Source organism: Bombyx mandarina, chromosome 08, assembly GCF_030267445.1.
Source record: "Bombyx mandarina strain Sakado chromosome 08, ASM3026744v2".
NCBI lineage: Eukaryota > Metazoa > Arthropoda > Insecta > Lepidoptera > Bombycidae > Bombyx > Bombyx mandarina.
Window position 1 is genome coordinate 11,481,852 of NC_143215.1, and position 18,765 is coordinate 11,500,616.

At 38.7% G+C, this 18,765-nt stretch overlaps 1 protein-coding gene across 7 annotated transcripts in view; it reads right to left on the bottom strand.

Annotated features, from left to right (window-relative positions):
- Window positions 1–8: 8 nt before the first annotated feature.
- The window catches only part of Ip6k (Inositol hexakisphosphate kinase), a 48,751-nt gene continuing 29,994 nt past the window's right edge, over window positions 9–18,765 (bottom strand). For 4 of the 7 annotated variants that reach the window (XM_028181254.2, XM_089729536.1, XM_028181255.2 and 1 more), the window contains 6 exons: window positions 9,446–9,622; window positions 5,051–5,177; window positions 2,676–2,799; window positions 2,234–2,310; window positions 1,767–2,148; window positions 9–1,682 (listed from right to left, as the gene is read on the bottom strand). In XM_028181254.2, the coding sequence (XP_028037055.2) occupies window positions 1,118–1,682; window positions 1,767–2,148; window positions 2,234–2,310; window positions 2,676–2,799; window positions 5,051–5,177; window positions 9,446–9,589 (1,419 nt within the window). In that variant the 5' untranslated portion in view covers window positions 9,590–9,622 and the 3' untranslated portion in view covers window positions 9–1,117. Of the gene's footprint in view, window positions 1,683–1,766; window positions 2,149–2,233; window positions 2,311–2,675; window positions 2,800–3,290; window positions 3,481–5,050; window positions 5,178–9,445; window positions 9,623–18,765 lie in introns of those variants that run through there. The other 3 variants (XM_089729537.1, XM_028181257.2, XM_028181256.2) reach the window with 3 other exon arrangements.

An 18,765-nucleotide genomic window follows, 5' to 3' on the forward strand; every position in this document is an offset into this window, starting at 1 on the left:
AACGTAAATTTAAATACCTTAAATTTATTTAACAAAATAAGTGTCATACAGTTATTTAAAATAACAGACGTAAATGATAATTTGCAATAAAACCTAGCATCCTAATTAAACCAGGTACTTTTTATAAATTTAATAGACTAATAAAAAGTAAAGGACACAAACATCGACGAATGCAGCACGAAGGAATGTTGGCTTACGCTAGTAACACATTTATTATACCGTGTGCCGTAACTAGCCGTTTACACTGACCCACATTGTAAATTTTCAACTCGTACAGAGACACAGTTTCGTCTATTTATACATATTTACAACACAACAAAACAGAAAGGTTCATTGAAAACCTACACAATCCAACTTTCCACAACTCAAACAACCAAACGAATGGCATACGCACTCTCGCAATATCTTACATTATGTTATATAATACTGTTATTTCATTTATTTATTTAACATAGTTAAAACTTAAATTTTGTTGTCCACCAAATAGTTCATCATTAGGTAGCACTTTAAATTCCTTATAAGATATCAATTTGTCTAAAAGTGTTCGTATAATTATAGTACTTTGGTTTCAATTAACTGGGATGACTATTTTATTTAATTATGATTCGGTGAGAGTTTGCGTTAAATTAAATTATGTTTAAAATATCATGTATCATTGAGCAGTGACCAGTCTGCTCAGTAACATTAATAGAGAAAGCAACCAATTTTGGTGAAATCGAACACATTTATAGGATAAGTCAAAAGCATGTCAGTGGAATAAATTAACAGTAGTACTTAAAAATACATTTTTAAATTATCTACTGGGTCCCAATTTCAATTTTTAATGTCGTCGAAGTATGTAGTTGCCAACATTCACTAGGTGCAACGCGATCGCTGCGTGATTGCGTCAAGCGAAACGAATTCAAACGTGATCGGTAACGCACCTCCGACGACACCCGCCGGCGAGCGAGGCTCACGGGCCGGGACAATCCTCAGCATGATCACACAACGATCACCAGGATAAATTGCCTACGTAAAATATCTTCAGTCGAAATACTTCTCCGGCCGAAGGCGGAAAGAGCGTGGGGACCCGAATCCGGGAACAGACGAGGGCAGGTCGCGGCGCGCGTCCCACTCATTAACTGTACGGCGGCGGAGACAGGATCTCTGTCAGCAGGCGCTTCAAGCTGTCGATGCCGGTCAGGAAGCCGCAGTCGGGCCCGTGGTGCGGCGTGGCGGTCGCCAGCGGGGACTCGGCCGCCGCGCCCGCGTACGCCGTGTGCGCGAAGTCGATCATGCGGATGTCGACACGCTCCTCGGGCTCCGGGGCGGGGACCCAGCGCTCGCAGCGCGGTCGCTTGCCGCTAGCCTCCGCCGACGCCTCACCCTCCGCCTCGCCGCGCCACGACTCGCTGCTCGCTGACGAATACGCCATCCAGCTGTCCGCAGAGTCCGGGCTCGGCGGGTGCGGCCGGGGCGAGTGTGACCCCGCTGAGCCCTCTTCGTATCCGCTCATCGTCTCCTCAGAGTGCGGCCGGAATGGTTCACGCGAGTCTGAAGATATCTCGTCGTGTAATGTTGACATATCGAAGTGTCCGGGCGAGGGCGCGTGCTCTGTGGAACTGCTCGATGCGTCCGCATCGTACTCTCCGCCAGACACCGTCGGAACGTCCACGTCGCCTTCATAAACGATCAAAAGAGAGCTGTAAACAGAAGATAAGACTATTACGAGAGTTCAGTCGGCGAGGAAACTGAAAAAGCATAAATGACATCTGTTGCATTATTACCAAGAATAAAATCGGTAGCTGGTCTGCTTGGCGATGGCGCGGCGCAGCGCGTCCAGGTCCCGCAGCACGCGGCGCACGACGCGCGCCCGCAGCCCCGCGCCGGCCGCGAAGAAGTCCCTGAGCGCGTCCCGCAGGCCGGCCTCGGTGAGCGCGCGGCCCCAGTACTTGTCGCGGCGCACGCACGCGCCGGTGCCCGCCTCGAACACCTGCATGCCGCACAGCCGCACCCCGAGTGTGCCGGACGTGCTGGCGGCGCACTTCGCCATCTGCTTGCTGCGCTTCTCCGCCGACGCGTCGTCTCCGTGCTGGCGCGTGCCCATCTTTAGGTCTAGAACGCACGGCTTGCGATACGAAGAAGTTATGTTCTCCATCATCAAGAAATCTGTAATAGACAAATAATTTCGTAAATACCAATTAAAACATTCTCGAAAAGTAGACAAATTTTTAGAGTTAGGTATAAAACTTACATTGTTTATTCGAGTTGTCCATGTGCGCAATGCTTTTGAGCACTTCGCTCGCATTGCCATTCCTGTGAACTTTGAATCTGCAAAAAAGAGAAGAAAATAATGAAGACGCTGCACAAGGTACTCAGTATTGCGGCACTAACTAATAAATCAGGATCTAATTGAAACACATAGTCGGGTGTTATCTGTTATATTGTTACATTTGAATCAAACAGTATCATTACCGCGAGTCCGCGACGCAAGTCATCGATGGCTCGCAGTGTATATGGGACGTGCATCGCTCACGCGTTAGTGGGATAGTCATGTAAGTGCGAACGTATGAATTAATGGCGACGTCGGGTGCCGGTCCGGCGTACGTCAAAGCTTCTGAAATATGATAAAGGACACATGACAAGTGTCGAGGAGTATCAAGAGCGCGTGCATCGTGCATGGCGCTCATACGCACTTGAACACGTCGTCGCGCTTGCGCTTGCCGCCCAGGGACTGCTTGCGCCCGTTCTCCTCCCGAAAACATGGTGAGTACCGCTTGTCCAATTTGTTGGTTCCAGTGTTAGAGGCCTGCATCACGCCTGAAACAAACAGCCTCGCCATCACAACACGGTTCTACCAGACCACATATTAGCAACGTTTGTAAAGGAAAGTTACTAATTCATTGAGAAAATGTTCATTTCAATTATTTAAAAAAAAACATTCGTATTGCGTAATAAAAGTTATGATTATAGACTAAAATCATAACAAGTTCAGAAAACCCAGCGAGATTCTGCTAACTCTCTATGGGTGTTGAGATTTTTTTAAGCTATAATCATTGAAGATATTTCTAATAGTTTTTAACTTACTATATTGAAATAAGTAGGTAGCTGTCAAAACGTATCTATTATTATAAAAAAATAAAGGGTTTGTATAACTTTTGTTTTTGTGTAGCTGTTATCAGTGTGCGCTGATCGTTATGAGCGGCTTATGTTTGTGTGGGTGCGGTTTGTCTTTGTGTCTGTTTAGTGTTGCGCGTTGAATGGAGAGCATGTATGAAGTGAATGTAGTTTTTAAGTAAAGGTTTACAAACCCAAAACGTAAAATTACCGCTAGGGCGATATTAGGGGGCGGTTGTGTTGTTGGCCGCCGGCGTCGCTCCGCCCGCCGCTCCGCCGCCGCCCTTGCGACAACAAGGAAACTAATATTGTGTTCCTGAGCCCAGGCCCGCTCGCGCCCGCTCTCGCACTCAAACCCGCCCTCCGCGCGCTCGACCGCTAACCCTAATGCGAGGTACGCCATCAACCTCAGTCACACATAGCATTCACGTCTTATGGCGTTTATACTAGTTCTAAATACACCATTGAACTTTTACTAAACGACTAATGTTATTATTACGCAATACTTTTCTGATAAAAAGTACTTTCGAAAATTGTTTTTAAACGTATAAAAACGTAAAAGATTCGACATGAATCTTTTATCCTCGATTAGTTTATGTTCCACATACAGTTAAGACCATTAAAATAATATTTTTTGAATTTATTAAAAAAAACTCGTTTATGTTGCTTAGGTAGCCGGGGGATCCTAAACACACAGGCAATTCCATTTTTAATTTTAAATAATACAAACTTTCAATATTGAGAATTTTTATTAAGTTATATTTGTTACAAATATATTTAGGAATTCCCCGCTCGAATTCCGATAGCTACCATTTTCAAACACATTCAAAATTGAAAACAAAGTCGAAATGTTGTTCCAATAAAATAAAAAAAACAAAAAACATAACTGACGATAACTTAAGTATAATATGTGACAATTTAAAATTCAACGTGTAAAAGTTCAATGACATTACAATGCACAATATAGGCGCGGAGGTTGAAGCAATATTCAGAATGAACCTTAATGACAGTAGCTACAGATATTATTAAATCAACAACGTCATTCTCTTGTCTTATATTGTGCACTTATCAAGTAATCATATTTGTGTGTAAAGAGTTTTTCAAATTCCCTTTAATTTTTAGACGCAGAATCACCGGTTGTCAAAGTTTTCATTTTAAAAAATACTTAAATATAATACGAATCGTTTGAGAGTATCTTAATAATATACTTACCGATTACGGATCAATTCTGTAAAGCCTAGTTACGATTAAAAGTAACGCTTTGAGTAAAATCCGTAACATGATTTATTTGCTATAATGTGGTTTCAGTTTTATCGTATTTTTTAAAGTTTATCGGAATGCAAAATTAATAATAGTAGTTTCGCGGTCGGCGGGTTTGCAAAGAATCAACAAGCACACACAACTGTCATACACACAACACAATTTCAATGATGAACACGAACGTTGAGCAGTAAGGAAAATTACTCGGTATACAATTCATATTATTATTATTAAATTAGAACGTTTCCGAATCAAATTTTTTACGACTCGCAAGCGAGATAGCTACGCGATTAGATATACATAGATGACGAGAACTAAACGAATGGCGCAATCGATAAAAATAATTTATTCGTGTATCGATTCAAAGTACGAACGCGGTACGAAATAATTTCGAAATATGATAAAATACAACATTATTACAAAACCAACCAACCGTTCTCTTGCGTAAAACGTGAAATGCGCTTAGAAAATGACACTTCATTCTAAGAATTTCCTTAATGCTCTTATCTTAACGGTAACGTAAAATTAACAAGAAAAATAAATGAAAACATACCAAAAAAAAAAAACGTAATATTGCAAAAGAAAAACATTAATGTGAAATGCAATGACTGATAATGATGTTTGTATACAGCGAATCATAAAAGCGTAACGTAAAAACGGTATAACCTATGAACGCAGCGAAATCAATTCTCACCTTTATATCTGGGAACGAAGCCTTGGATATCTTCGGGAATGTTCTGGTAGAAATGCAATTCGCGTATATTCAGCGGCTTGATCACCGTACTGTCGTTCAGTACCAGGAGTCTAGTGTGCCCTCCCACCTGCACAAGGAAATTACAGTAAGTCTCCCATTTTCTGGATCTTTCGATTTCGATTTTAACTGTAGAACAGCCGTAGTACTGTAAAAAGGACTTATGTCCTGAAGTAAGTGGCGGCATTTACGTATATGTGTGTGGGCTCTGGTAACCACTTAACACCAGATGGCCCGCGAGCTCATCCTTCAAGCATTATCATTTAAGCAACAAAATAAAAAAATCTATAATTTTTTGTTCACAATAACATTTCGTCCTTTCCTTAATTTAACTGTACTATTATGGAAAAGAAATTACTATTTTGGGAAGTGATCTAACTAATATTAATGTTCCTCTACTCGAGCTCTAGGCTCGGTTTACTGAGCTCCCGCCCCGAGACCCTCAGGGAAAGGGTGGCTCAGTTTCCCCTCCTACGAAGACCGTATCCCCCAAAACTTTCGTGATGATGGTGACAGTATGGCAGCTTGTTTCTGCATGATGTGTGAGTTGATGTTTGCATCTAATTTATCTATGTATTTCTGTAGGCTTTTGGCTATTACTCCGGTTGCTCCTATTACTATTGGTACTATTTCTGTGTGTGTTTTCCATAATCTGGTTATTTCGGTTTTGAGTGCATGGTATTTACTTAGCTTTTATATTTCTTTTGCTCCTATATTGTAGTCTGAGGGAACTGTTACATCTATGAGGTATGTTTTGTTGTCCGTTTTGTTTATATAAATAATGTCTGGTCTATTGTGAACTATAGTAACGTCGGTTTGAACCGGTATCTTCCACATTATTTTTGCACCTTCATTCTCCCTAACCTGTGGCTGCGTAAGGTGTTCTCGCCACCACAGATCGGAGACCTGAAACGCATGCTTTTTAGCTAGCGACCAGAAAACATATTGCACTATGTTATTGTGCCTTTTGATGTAATAAGTACCAGCAAGCTTTTCACATCCTGAGACAATATGCTGTGTGGTCTCATCTTTAATGCAGCATAACCGACACCTACCATCAACTTGGTGTTTCATTATGTCTCTTTCATGTTGTCTGGTCACCACTGCCTGATCTTGAATTGCAAATATGGCTGATTCCAATGCTGGAGACACCGGTTGCCTTTTGAACCATTGGAAGGATTGGGCTCTGTCGATATTTTCTTTTTCTTAACTAATATTAATATTATACACATTACTATATTACCTATTCTAATTATAATCTAATATAATTAAATGTAAATCATTAACAAACTGTATAAAATTTTCTAATTTTACTTTTTTTTAAAGCGAGAAATAATAGACGTTTTTTTTATACTTCTTTATAATGGAAAATACGGTACGTGGAACGATACTCGTTTGTTTAAATGGTAATTCATCACGAGTTGGACCTAATAAAGCATAAATATGTTTTACGCTGTAATATAATTGTCCGATAAGGCGCTTCGTCATCTAATACCTACTCGTGTAGTACACACGCGGAAAATCGTCACCGAAACATTGCTGGCCTTGAACGGAGTAAACCCAACGAAATCGTCTGATCGACGGATATTTTTACGACTCGTTTTTATACGCCACGCTTACACAGCACATATCGTATGCGACTCCGATAAGACATTCACGAAACAAACAATAATATGACGCATAATAGATACATAACAAAAGAATTTGTGCGTATTCTACTGAAACATTGTTCTTTCGATTGTGCTATTTAATTTTATCAGTGGGGATGAAATCGTTCTAGACATAATGACGATAATGTTAAGTCTGTTCACGAGTAAGTTGACGGACGATATGTGTGCTTAGTGCGAGTTTTTTAACGTTCTCGATAGCGTAAAAGTTAACTCTAATTTGTATGCAATTGGAACAGCGCCCCTAGCGGTAAACGTAGGCAAACGTGTAAACGCTATCGAGAACGTTAAAAAACTCGGACTAAGCGTCGCTTGGAGTTAAACGAAATAAAGGTACAATGGCATTGACCCGGCATCGAGCAGTGAGTACAATGTTAAGTCTATTCGCGAGTAAGTTGACGGACGATCTGTGTGTGCTTAGTGCGAGTTTTTTAACGTTCTCGATAGCGTAAAAGTTAACTCAAATTTGTATACAGTTAGAACAGCGCCCCTAGCGGCAAACGTAGGCAAACGTGTAAACGCTATCGAGAACGTTAAAAAACTCGCACTAACCACACGGGTCGCTTAGAGTTAAACGAAATAAAGATATATGGCATTGACCCGGCATCGAGCAGTGAGTACAGTCCAGCTGAGCAGCCGACGACCCTACGCCAAGCGGGACTTGTGGGTCATTTTGTTTGCTCGACTCTGTAACCTCATTGTCTATTCAAATTCTAAACAACGCGACTGCGCATTAAACCGATGCGACCTCTCCCGTTGCATAAGTCAACGGATTTATGGAAAATTTTGTTCGACAACGCCTCGGAATGTAATTCAACTACTAATAAAACGATTAGGGCAGACGATAAGAGTGTTTTTCAAATATAATAATTGTTAATATTATCAGTCACTTTCGTGGTAATTATGTAGATCCTTCGCTTAAGCAAAAACACGCTACAATTTCCGTACTTTTAAATGTAACGATAAGATATAGTAGGTAATTGTGACGTCATCGTTCTATTTTAGGTTATTTGTAACAAATTCTAATGAAAACAAATTAATAAAAGTGATACTCACTATCAGGTACATAATCTTTGTCGCAATTTATATAAACAACAATTTTAAAATATAATAATATAGCAAAACAATCGAACAAACTTTGGATTTTATTTAAAACTAGCTGACCCGGCAGACTTCGTAGTGCCTCAATCGATGAATAAAAGACCTAAGCTTTGGTATAAAATAAACTTAAAACAAACAAAAAGAATCCGTCCGACGGGGGACACATCAAAGGAAAAACAAAGTTGTTATTTTTATTTGATTCCGAGCATTTTCATATTTATTTACATTTTAAACCTTTTTGGACTTCCTCAAATAATTCAAGACCAAAATTAGCCAAATCGGTCCGGCCGTTCTTGAGTTTTAGTGAAACTAACGAACAGCAATTCATTTTTATATATATAGATAGATAGAACATTTAGTTTTAGGAAAGTACGTCGTTAACTAGCCAAGCATTCGAGAGATGAAACGTGTATTTCATTTTAAAACACATATTTTTAGAAATCTCAGTGTTTTTTGATGTCGGAATGAGTAATTTTAAGATGCTCCTCCCATTAAAAACAAAAAGCTATCGTATCTAAAGTACTACTAGGAGTATTCATGAAATTTATATATCGAGACTCAAGATGAATTATTAAAAGACATTTCTCGGCTACTTGTACATGTAAATGATTGATTGTTTTAATTTTGCGTAATTAGTAGTGATAGGACGTATTGAGAGACCGTACGTCTTACTAACATACGGTTTATATCACGAAGCAATATTGTATTCTAGTAAAGGGCAACGCAGAGGTTATAAAAAAAACAGGTGTGAGTAAAATGAAGCCCTGAGGATTTCGGAATTTTTAAGAGATTATAAAGCTCTTTCTAAACAAGGTTACACAATCATTCAGCACGTATGTTCTTCACACGTGCGTGTCCCACAAGTATACACATAGGCACAACACAAAAAAGATCTAAAATTAAATAACTGACATGTCATTAGGCTGTATGGACTATGTTTCCTTACACAAGTAAGACGAACAAATGCAAAAATAATTTACAGTGAAGTTTAGCAGGAAATAAAGAAATAAAAAAATAATAATGATAAGACTTTCTTTTAAGAACGGGGAAATTACGTTCATGTTATTTATTATAAATTATATTTAATTGAAAACAGAGATCAATACGAAAGCCTATGAAAAAGTAATTTTACACTACCTACTGTTTCTTAATTTATCAGTTAAGTATATCTCATCTCTCTAAGCGTCATATTACACATAAAAAAGAATACGGTATGTTATTTGGTTGCATCTACTCCAAATCACATTTATTATCTGTTTGTTTGTTTCCACTGGACAGATTGTAATAAAACCGTTTTTTGTGTTGAATCCAGAGACAAACATGAAAACACATTTTTACATAACCTAGCACAAGCAATATAATATAGTATCACGGTTCAAGTGCACTCAGTTCGTTTATTTGAAGGAAAGCGGCCCCCCCTAAAACACTTAGTGCTTTCAATCACGTATTTAAAAATCAACAATCCATATAAATCTCAAAATCTCGATGTTAGAGATTGTCCTTGGAAATTGAAGTTCAGTGTAAAGTAATTCGATAATTTGCTGCTTAAATGCGAATACATTATGCTTACCTGATTGTGGAGTGGCAGAACGTCGACCTCATGTCCGTCGTCAAGGGATAAAGACGAGTGCACAAGGGTGTGCGGCTGCGTGCGCTTGCGGTCTGCACTACGCCGCTCCGGCTCGCCCATTCCCCAGCCGAGAGAATAAACCATCACTTCGGCCGAGCCACCGCCGCCGCTATCCACCTATAACAATTTCTGACTTATTATTATTACACTTGACTAAATTCAGAAGCAAGTTAGAAGCTTCTGATTACACTGTTCTTAATTTCATTACTGAATCAATTGCCAGTTTAAACGCGACGAAGTTGGACGTGCGGTGTGTGTAAGAGGATGGCCCCAGTATTGTCTAGACAACAAAAAATTGGTCTTGACGTAGCCCTCGCTGTCGGCTCATTGAAATAAAAAAGAAAAGAAGAATATGGGTGAAGAAATACTTATTGCTGCGCGGAAAGTTAGCAAATATGAACATTATTAGTGATTTAGAGCTTCAGAAATTATCTACGAATGGATTCGAGATCGTTTGACCTAATATTAAACCTCGTGACACCGTTTATTCAAAAGCAAGATACTATCCTACGATACCTACTACGATATTCTGTTATAAATCTATTATATAACTATAACATATTTAATCCTACGATAGTATAAGTCCAAAAGAAAGATTGGTGGTTGTAACATTAAAATTTCTTGCAACAGGAAATTCGTATCAAGATTTAAAATTTAGTTCTTTAATATCCCAACCCCTGCTGACAAAAATTATCCCTAAAACATGTCGGGCTATTTATAAATGTCTGGCACGTTAAATAAAGGTGACTGAAATAAATACTTTTTATTCGGAAGTAAAAACCAAACTAAAACGTCCGTACGCACGGAGAGCTATGGGACGATTGAAATCATTTAGTAACTAAATGCGATTACACCTTCCTAAATGCGTTTCTAATTAGGCTTCTAAGTGATTTAGTCAGTCAGAGACCATCCTTGCTACTGAATTTAGTATACTAGCTTACTGAATGCTATTACACTTCACTGAATTTAGTAGCGACTGAATTCAGTCGACTAAATTTAGCCAAGTGTAATAAGCCTTTTAAGCTACTTTGAGACTACGCTATACTATAGCGCCATATAATATAGCAGCCTATACTTAGCCAATAATATATGGTATAAGTACAGTGTGAACATGTCCATAACAATGTGTAGTGTACGATATTATTGTGCTATGAGCTATATACTATATGCTATTATACTATAGCGTAGTCTGAAAGCGGCTTTAGACAACAACATGGGCACCCCTTTAGTGAAAGAATTAGAAAAAATAACACACAAATCTAATTGAGTACCTACCTACCTAAAAATAAAAATAAAATAACATCACAGCACTCAGTTCCCAAATGAAAATATTGTTTTATTTTAACGGTCTCATTCTAGAAACTAATTAATTTACATTAATTACAATTTTCCGAGAACCAGTTATGTTTAAATGGATTCTGAAACAATATATATTAAAAAATTTTTTTTTATTGCCCTTGTTGGCATACGAGCATACGGCCCACCTTATGGTGAGTGGTTACCGTCGCCCATGGACTTCAGCAATGCCAGGGGCAGAGCCAAGCCGCTGCCTACCGCTTAATACTCTCCACAAGCCTCGTTTGAAGAAGGATATGTCATAGCGCTCGGGAAACACCGTGAAGGGGAGCTCATTTGTATATACTCTGTATTTTTTTTAAAATATAACACGTTATTGTATGGGTCGTTATTACATTCGTCGTGACATCTCGCTTGTTTCACAAGGATACGGAGTTTAGAATAGAAAATTCGGACGTACATCAAAGTTACAAATAAATTAGGTTAGTAGTAGTTGTTGTTTAAGCTTTCGCCTCTCCCGGTTATGATACAAATAGAACGAGAAGTTTCCAACAGAATACTGAACTAATTACGTCATTTACGTATGGCAGCTGTTGTTTATTCCGCCTTAAAACGAGTTTATGTACATACATTACTATAATACGTCACAAATACCATCATTTGTGTCAACATTGTTACAAAATCACTCTCGTGTTTACAAGAACGGCAATGACATGGCGCAGATAACTGTACTTTATCTAACTTGACTTCTCTAGACAAAAAATCTGAGTTATTAAGTTTTTTCTTCTGCTTGAGACCAATTATTAGTTCCTAAGGATTCACACTCCAAGAAGAGCTTTTTGTTACTAATATAGCTGTTTTTTTATTGCTTTGATGGATGGACGAGCTCGCAGCCCACCTGGTGTTAAGTGGTCACTGGAGCCTATAGAAATGTGCCACCCATCTTAAGATATGGGTTCTAAGGTCTCAGTATAGTTACGACGGCTGCTCCACCCTTCAAACCGAAACGCATTACTGCTTCACGGCAGAAAAAGGCAGAGTGGTGGTACCTACCCGTGCGGACTCACAAGAGGTCCTACCAGTAAAAGCTATGTATATACATATTTGTATATTAATTTACTTGCCACTTTTTTTTTTAACGTAAGTGAAAAATTAAGAAACTATATTTTATATTTAATTTTGCATCTTAAATCGATCTATATTCTAAATCAGGCCTTGAATTAAATCACTTCCGATGGATGAACAAAATATTTTTAATGTAGCAATCGGTCCCGAATATTCTACCGAAAGATTGTTTGGTTTATACAGAATCCTTGAAACCTGACAAACGCTGACTTCATGTCCACTCCAAGTCAGATAACAAAGTGTAATAAAAACTGTAAAAAAATATAGTTTCACTTTTAATAATTTACTACTTTGTTATTTTTCAGTAGGTACGATCTGTTTGCCTGCAATGCTCGTAGGTGTTTTAGTTTTATTTGGTGGCAAGTTTCTTCACATACACGATAAGGTTTAAATGAAGGTCGATGCAAAACAACCTCGCAGATTATCCCGAGTCGAGAAACGAAAACGACATTTAAAAACGTATTATTATTCAAATTCTTGGAAATCCAAAATACAAAAGGAAATAAATATTAAGTTGTTTCATTTCCAACAGCGTTACAACGCGTTGGATATTTTAAGCCAAAATCAGGTACCGACGCCCGTCTTGAGTCAAACGAGTGTCGTTGTTGCACGTTCATTGAAAACAAACACGTGGATCGAGGTGGTTTTCTTTGTTTTTGTGTTATTGTGACGCAACAGCTCAGCGATTAGCTTCGTTCGTGGCGTCGAAGCGATTGCGTCGCGACCGTCGTCCATCCGACGTTTACTAGAACGTGCCAGCGCGGGGCGGCGTCACCAAATTAGATGAGATTTGGCGACCGGGAGAACTAACTCGGTAGACTCATGTGACGCGAAGCCCCGCCTTACGCGCCAAATCTTTTAGCGGCATAGTGCGTACCAAACGCACACATTTCCTTCATACGTCACATCATAAAAATAATGCTCACACTCGTTTTAAATCAATTCTTTGAACATTATTACTGGTGGTAGGACCTCTTGTGAGTCCGCGCGGGTGGGTACCACCGCCCTGCCTATTTCTGCCGTGAAGCAGTAATGCGTTTCGGTTTGAAGGGTGGGGCAGCCGTTGTAACTATACTGAGACCTTAGAACTCAAGGTGCGTGGCGCATTTACGTTGGAGATGTCTATGGGCTCCATTAACCACTTAACACCAGGTGGGCTGTGAGCTCGTCCACCCATCTAAGCAATAAAATAAAAAAGACAAAACTTATCACTCAATTTAAATCGATTAAGTTTTGTACTAAATACTTCAAGGTGAACTCTACAATGATTTGTTAATAGTTTTATACGTATACTAATGTACGTGATAGGATACAATAGAATAATTATGATGTACTTAGAGTATCAATGTTGTTCTTGTCATTCCGAAAGTCACTAAAATCGTCAACCGAATTAAAACAGCGGATTAAATAAGTAGATGGACAGACATGGCCTATCAATTAAACTAATTACCACTAATTACTGATAACTACTAATTTCGACCTAAAATGCGTGCCCAAACTCCTTATTTCATTTGAATAACGGCTACCATACCTTCGAAACTGAAAAGTATGATTAACCATAGAAATACAATATCGTCCCAAGCTGCACGAAGTCAAACACACCCATCGGGAAATATGACCTGGAGCCTAAATACATATCCTTTTTAAATTTCGTAGTTTTGAAACTGCATCGAAAATTTTACAATACAACACGACACAAACTAAGGCATACGAACTCATTCAAATTACTAGACCAATTAAGAAAGAGTGAACAGCCGTTGGGAGAGGTCTGTGTCCAGCAGTGAACAAGTGATTGTAACGAAACAGTCGTACTTAAAAACAAGACATGTGAGTCTGTCTATACTGGCAATATAACCTCTAGTGTTGTTGACATTCAGAATGAAGTTAATGAACTTTAGTCTCTTTCTCGTATCGAAGTATCACAAAAACAACTCTATAAAGATTCAGTTAACAAAGGCTGAGAATAATGAACGCCATATTTTTATGTGAGACGCTTTAACGAGTTTATTAAATTTGCGTAAAACGATTTAGCTACCGACAATTGGTTCACACAAAAATCATTTAAAAAAATTACGTAATCAAGTGATATTGACTGATTTATTCTCGAGAATAAAATGTCAAGGTGAAGATTACAAGTACTGTAATGCCGTGTTAACATATTTATTATCGGATGGTGAAAGAAATATCTCATCACAATTACGTCCTAACATTCATGTCTTTTAATATCTTTAAAAAAAAAGAACACTGATTATTTTGTTTACTTATCACACATATATTACATTTTTTTTGCTTAAATTATTATATGTGACCTTGTCTTTGACCCCAATAGCTGAACTACATGATTATATTACTGAAGTCTAGGTCAGAGGCGAGGCATTTAAGTGTTTAAAATGTCGTTTGACTAATATTAATCGATCTTTTTTCGCAAGGTACTTATCGATATTATCCATGGAAGTTAACACATTGGGAAGTTAGTTTGTACTGTATCTGTACGAGCAAGGATATGAGAGATTTACAAAAAAACAAAAAATTAGCCCCTGACCTAGAATCACAGATTTATACATTTTCTCTGTGTATGTAAACAAACGAACGTTTAAAAGAAAATTAGGGTGGGTGAATTTGGATACTAATGCTTTCTTATATATAGGTTACTAGGTTGCGACACTACGACCAGCTGTCTGCCCGCCACACCCAGTATCTGCTATTGAACATTATACGCACCCATAAAGCAAGATATGTATGTATATTATGTTTTTTTTTTTATTGCTTAGATGGGTGGACGAGCTCACAGCCCACCTGGTGTTAAGTGGTTACTGGAGCCCATAGACAATCACAACGTAAATGCGCCACCCAACTTGAGATACAAGTTCCAAGGTCTCAAGTATAGTTACAACGGCTGCCCCACCCTTCAAACCGAAACACATTACTGCTTCACGGCAGAAATAGGCAGGGTAGTGAGTGGTACCCACCCGCGCGGACTCACAAGAGGTCCTACCACCAGTAAAAATATATGTGTGTATATTATAACAACAAAACCTTCAAAGAGCCTCAAAGAACAGGAAAATACACTAATCAATGAGATGCCTGCATTATGCGTTATCAGTGTTATCATATTGTTGCTTAGGTATTAAATTAAAGAAATGCAACATGATGTCACCATACATATTTTTACGACAGAATTTACGACAAAATATAAATAAATCGATTAATAATAATCTAATAATTAATCTAATAAATTCTATGGAGTCTAAGTCTACGAGATGCTAGACAGCTGTGCACGAAACCGATAAAGGAAATATGAATTTTAGTAACATGAAATTTCGTTGACCCAAAATCTAAAGCGAAAGGAGTGTGCAGTCGCACGTATTGCAGGATAGCGTGGAACGCACGCATCAGCTGATTGTTATGTATTACCTTAAGCGGACAGTTTTTCCGTTGAGTTTGCAGAGTACTTATTCGTTATCAGAGACCATATACGCCAGCCCCGTGTTCGCCACCACCCATCTTAGGACCTGAAGTCACTGTACCAATATATGTACCGATGTACCAATACATTAATAACGGCTGTCTCACCGGATAAAACCGGAACTCATGACTGCAAGATGAAGGTACCCCATCCGTGCAAACATATAACTCGTCTACAACCATTACCATCTGGTGTAATACAAAAAAAAACATCGACTAAGTACCCCTGTATACTCAATTTTCATTGTTTCCCAAACGGTCTCATTGCACTAGATAACAAGAATAATAATGAGATATAATAAACGAAACGGTGACTCATGTTGAAATTCGAAACAAAACCTGAACATGAATATATGGCGTTAGATATTTATAGCAGCGGCAAGATATTTATAACAAACAATGCGAGACCAAAACATTGGTCCTGTTCATCGAAAGAAAACAATCTGTACCAGCTCAATGACCTTTCGTTTTGAAATAAAAGAATAAACATATGTATTGCCAACCCTAGTTACTAGGCATCAAGTAACGATTTTTTTTATCATGTATGTATATATTACATATCACATCACAACCATCTCTTGATCAGAATTGAAGCGAAGTTGTAAATTACACAGCTGAATGAAAACAACAGCCAACCGAGCCAAATAGTTGTTGAATCATGAATTTCATTCATTGTAATTTTTTTTTAAATGGCCGAATGTGAAGGATTAATAAAGAAAATTCTTCCTCGGTCGTTGATTTCGGTCAATTACCCTAAATTAATCTTACCGATTATAAGATTACGAATATGTGGGCTTTAGGCTACCTTGAGCTTGACCTGACAGTGGCATAATAATACGAAACAATTAACAATATTACACAAAGGTAAAATATAATATGCGCCTCACTGTTCTGAAACTTGATATACACTCGGGTGCAATGAAATCGCACATCTGTACTTTTCTTGTAAAATATTATTTACTTCTTTTTATTTAAAAAAATACATATATTTTTTAACATAAGGTTAAAGGATAGTTCAATACCTATTCAATGATACCACATAAGACATGATAAGTTTACCTGCCTGCTGAAACAAAACGACAACAGCAAACTCCAAAAATTGCTCCCTCAACTCACTGCAGTTTGCAAGACCAACTGCAGGTATAAAAAGGCATGTTTTGTGTAAAACGTCATCAGTTGTAAGCCAACGCTTAACCTGATAAGACCTCTAGTGACTCCAATTGCATTTGTCTGAAAAAGATGGATACTACTCCGGAAAAAGCCGCTCAAATCGTCGCTCTAATTGAAGCGGGCCAGAACCAGAGTGCTGTAGCTCGACAACTGAAATCAGCCGATATTCAGTTCGTGTGTACCAGCGCTATCGGGAGACTGGTGGCTTTGAAAGGCGACGAGGATCTGGTCGAGCAAGAGCTACAACACAGCGCGACAACAGATTTCTTGTAACGACAGCGTTGCGAAATCGTCGTTTGACTGCCGTTGAACTTGCACAGCAGCTTCAACAGGTGCGTGAAGTGGTAGTCAGCAGGTGGACAGTCAGAAGGAGACTTGCCGAAGGTGGTTTGACTGCGCATAGGCCAGCAAATGGCCCTAAATTGACGCCAGCTCACCGCCGGGCTCGTTTTCGATTTGCACAAGAACACGTCAACTGGAGAGCCGACCAGTGGAAAGCAGTCCTGTTCTCAGACGAGTCCAGAATGTGTCTTCATGATAATGATGGACGTGGAAGTGTCTACAGGCGCTCAGAGCGATTTTCCCAATGTTGCATCACAGAACGTGTAGCATACGGCGGTGGTTCGTGTATGTTCTGGGGAGGTATCTCACTCGAACGAAAAACAGAGCTTGTCTTCATCGTTGGGGCCAATATTAGGCGACAAACAAGAGGTCTAACATCTCAACGATACATAGAGGAAGTTCTACAAGAACATGTCGTACCATTTGGCCGTTTAATTGGAAGTAACTTCCTTTTTATGCATGACAATGCAAGACCTCATACCGCTGCGATAGTGAGACAATACTTACAAGAAGTAAATGTACCCGTGATGGAGTGGCCAGCTCGGAGCCCGGACCTTAATCCGATTGAACACTTGTGGGACGAATTAAAAAGAAAAATTAGAGGTCGAAATAGTGCTCCAGCTAATCTCCAGGAGCTACAAAATGCGCTCAAAGAGGAATGGGACGCCATGCCACAAGACTTTATCAGAAACTTGATAGAGTCGATGGGGAATCGGTGTGAAGCTGTAATTCGGGCAAGAGGGGGCAATACTTGTTACTAATAAATGATTTTTCAGTATTTATTGTGTTTTTTTTTTTTATTAATCCCCAAATTTTAAACGGTTTAGTTGAGTAATAATTTTGTAATAAAGATTAAATTGTTGTTGTATTTTATTTTCCTCAAGAAAGTAACCTTATCTCCACTTATATGGTATCATTGAATAGGTATTGAACTAACCTTTAACCCTATGTTAAAAAATATATGTATTTTTTTAAATTAAAAGAAGTAAATAATATTTTTCAAAAAATGTACAGATGTGCGATTTCATTGCACCCGAGTGTAGTTTAAATTTTTTGATCTGAAAACATTAGAGCTATATAGTGACATTTTGGAAGGAATCGGCTACCCAAATTGTTATAATGTGGCACCACGACGTGAATACCGAGATATAAAATCGTCGAAGCAGAAATCTTCAATGAATTAAAATTAAATAACAGTACTACGCTTCTAGCCGGAACGAATTGTTCTGCCGCGGATAGTACCAGGATTAACCGCTATGTCCTCCCACCAGCAAAATACACAGAGTAAAATTTTATTTGCAGTAATGTTTGTTGTTTGATCGTGAAGCAGTTATCATGATCATTCAAAAACCTAATACAAAACACAAGAAAAATAACTCGATGCATTAATGCATCATGTCGACTGGTCACATGCACCAACACGCGCTCGGTTCTGTATTGGACGCCAATTGCCTGCTGTTGCCAGTAATTATTACATATTAAGTGGGGGCACGGTCAATGATTTTGTACACAAGTACTTCTTTACTTTTAATGAAAATTAACTTAACACAGGTACTCAATTCACACCTCAATTAATCAAAATACCTCAATCTGAGAACACAAAATATTAAATAATGTATACACTAATACACAAATATGGTTGAATGGTTTTAATCTAAACATTTGTGTGTTCACAAACCTTTTTAACGACTTAGTTACGAGAGCAAGGCGGAACTCTATAGCGGGCCATGCTTTGGAATATTCCAAGGAGCTTTCTAGAGGCAATCCACACGGAGCCGTTACGACCGCGGCCGTACCGACGCTTGCGACACACGATTTTGATACGCCAGTATTGACGTAGCCCTAGGCACTTTCACTGTGTA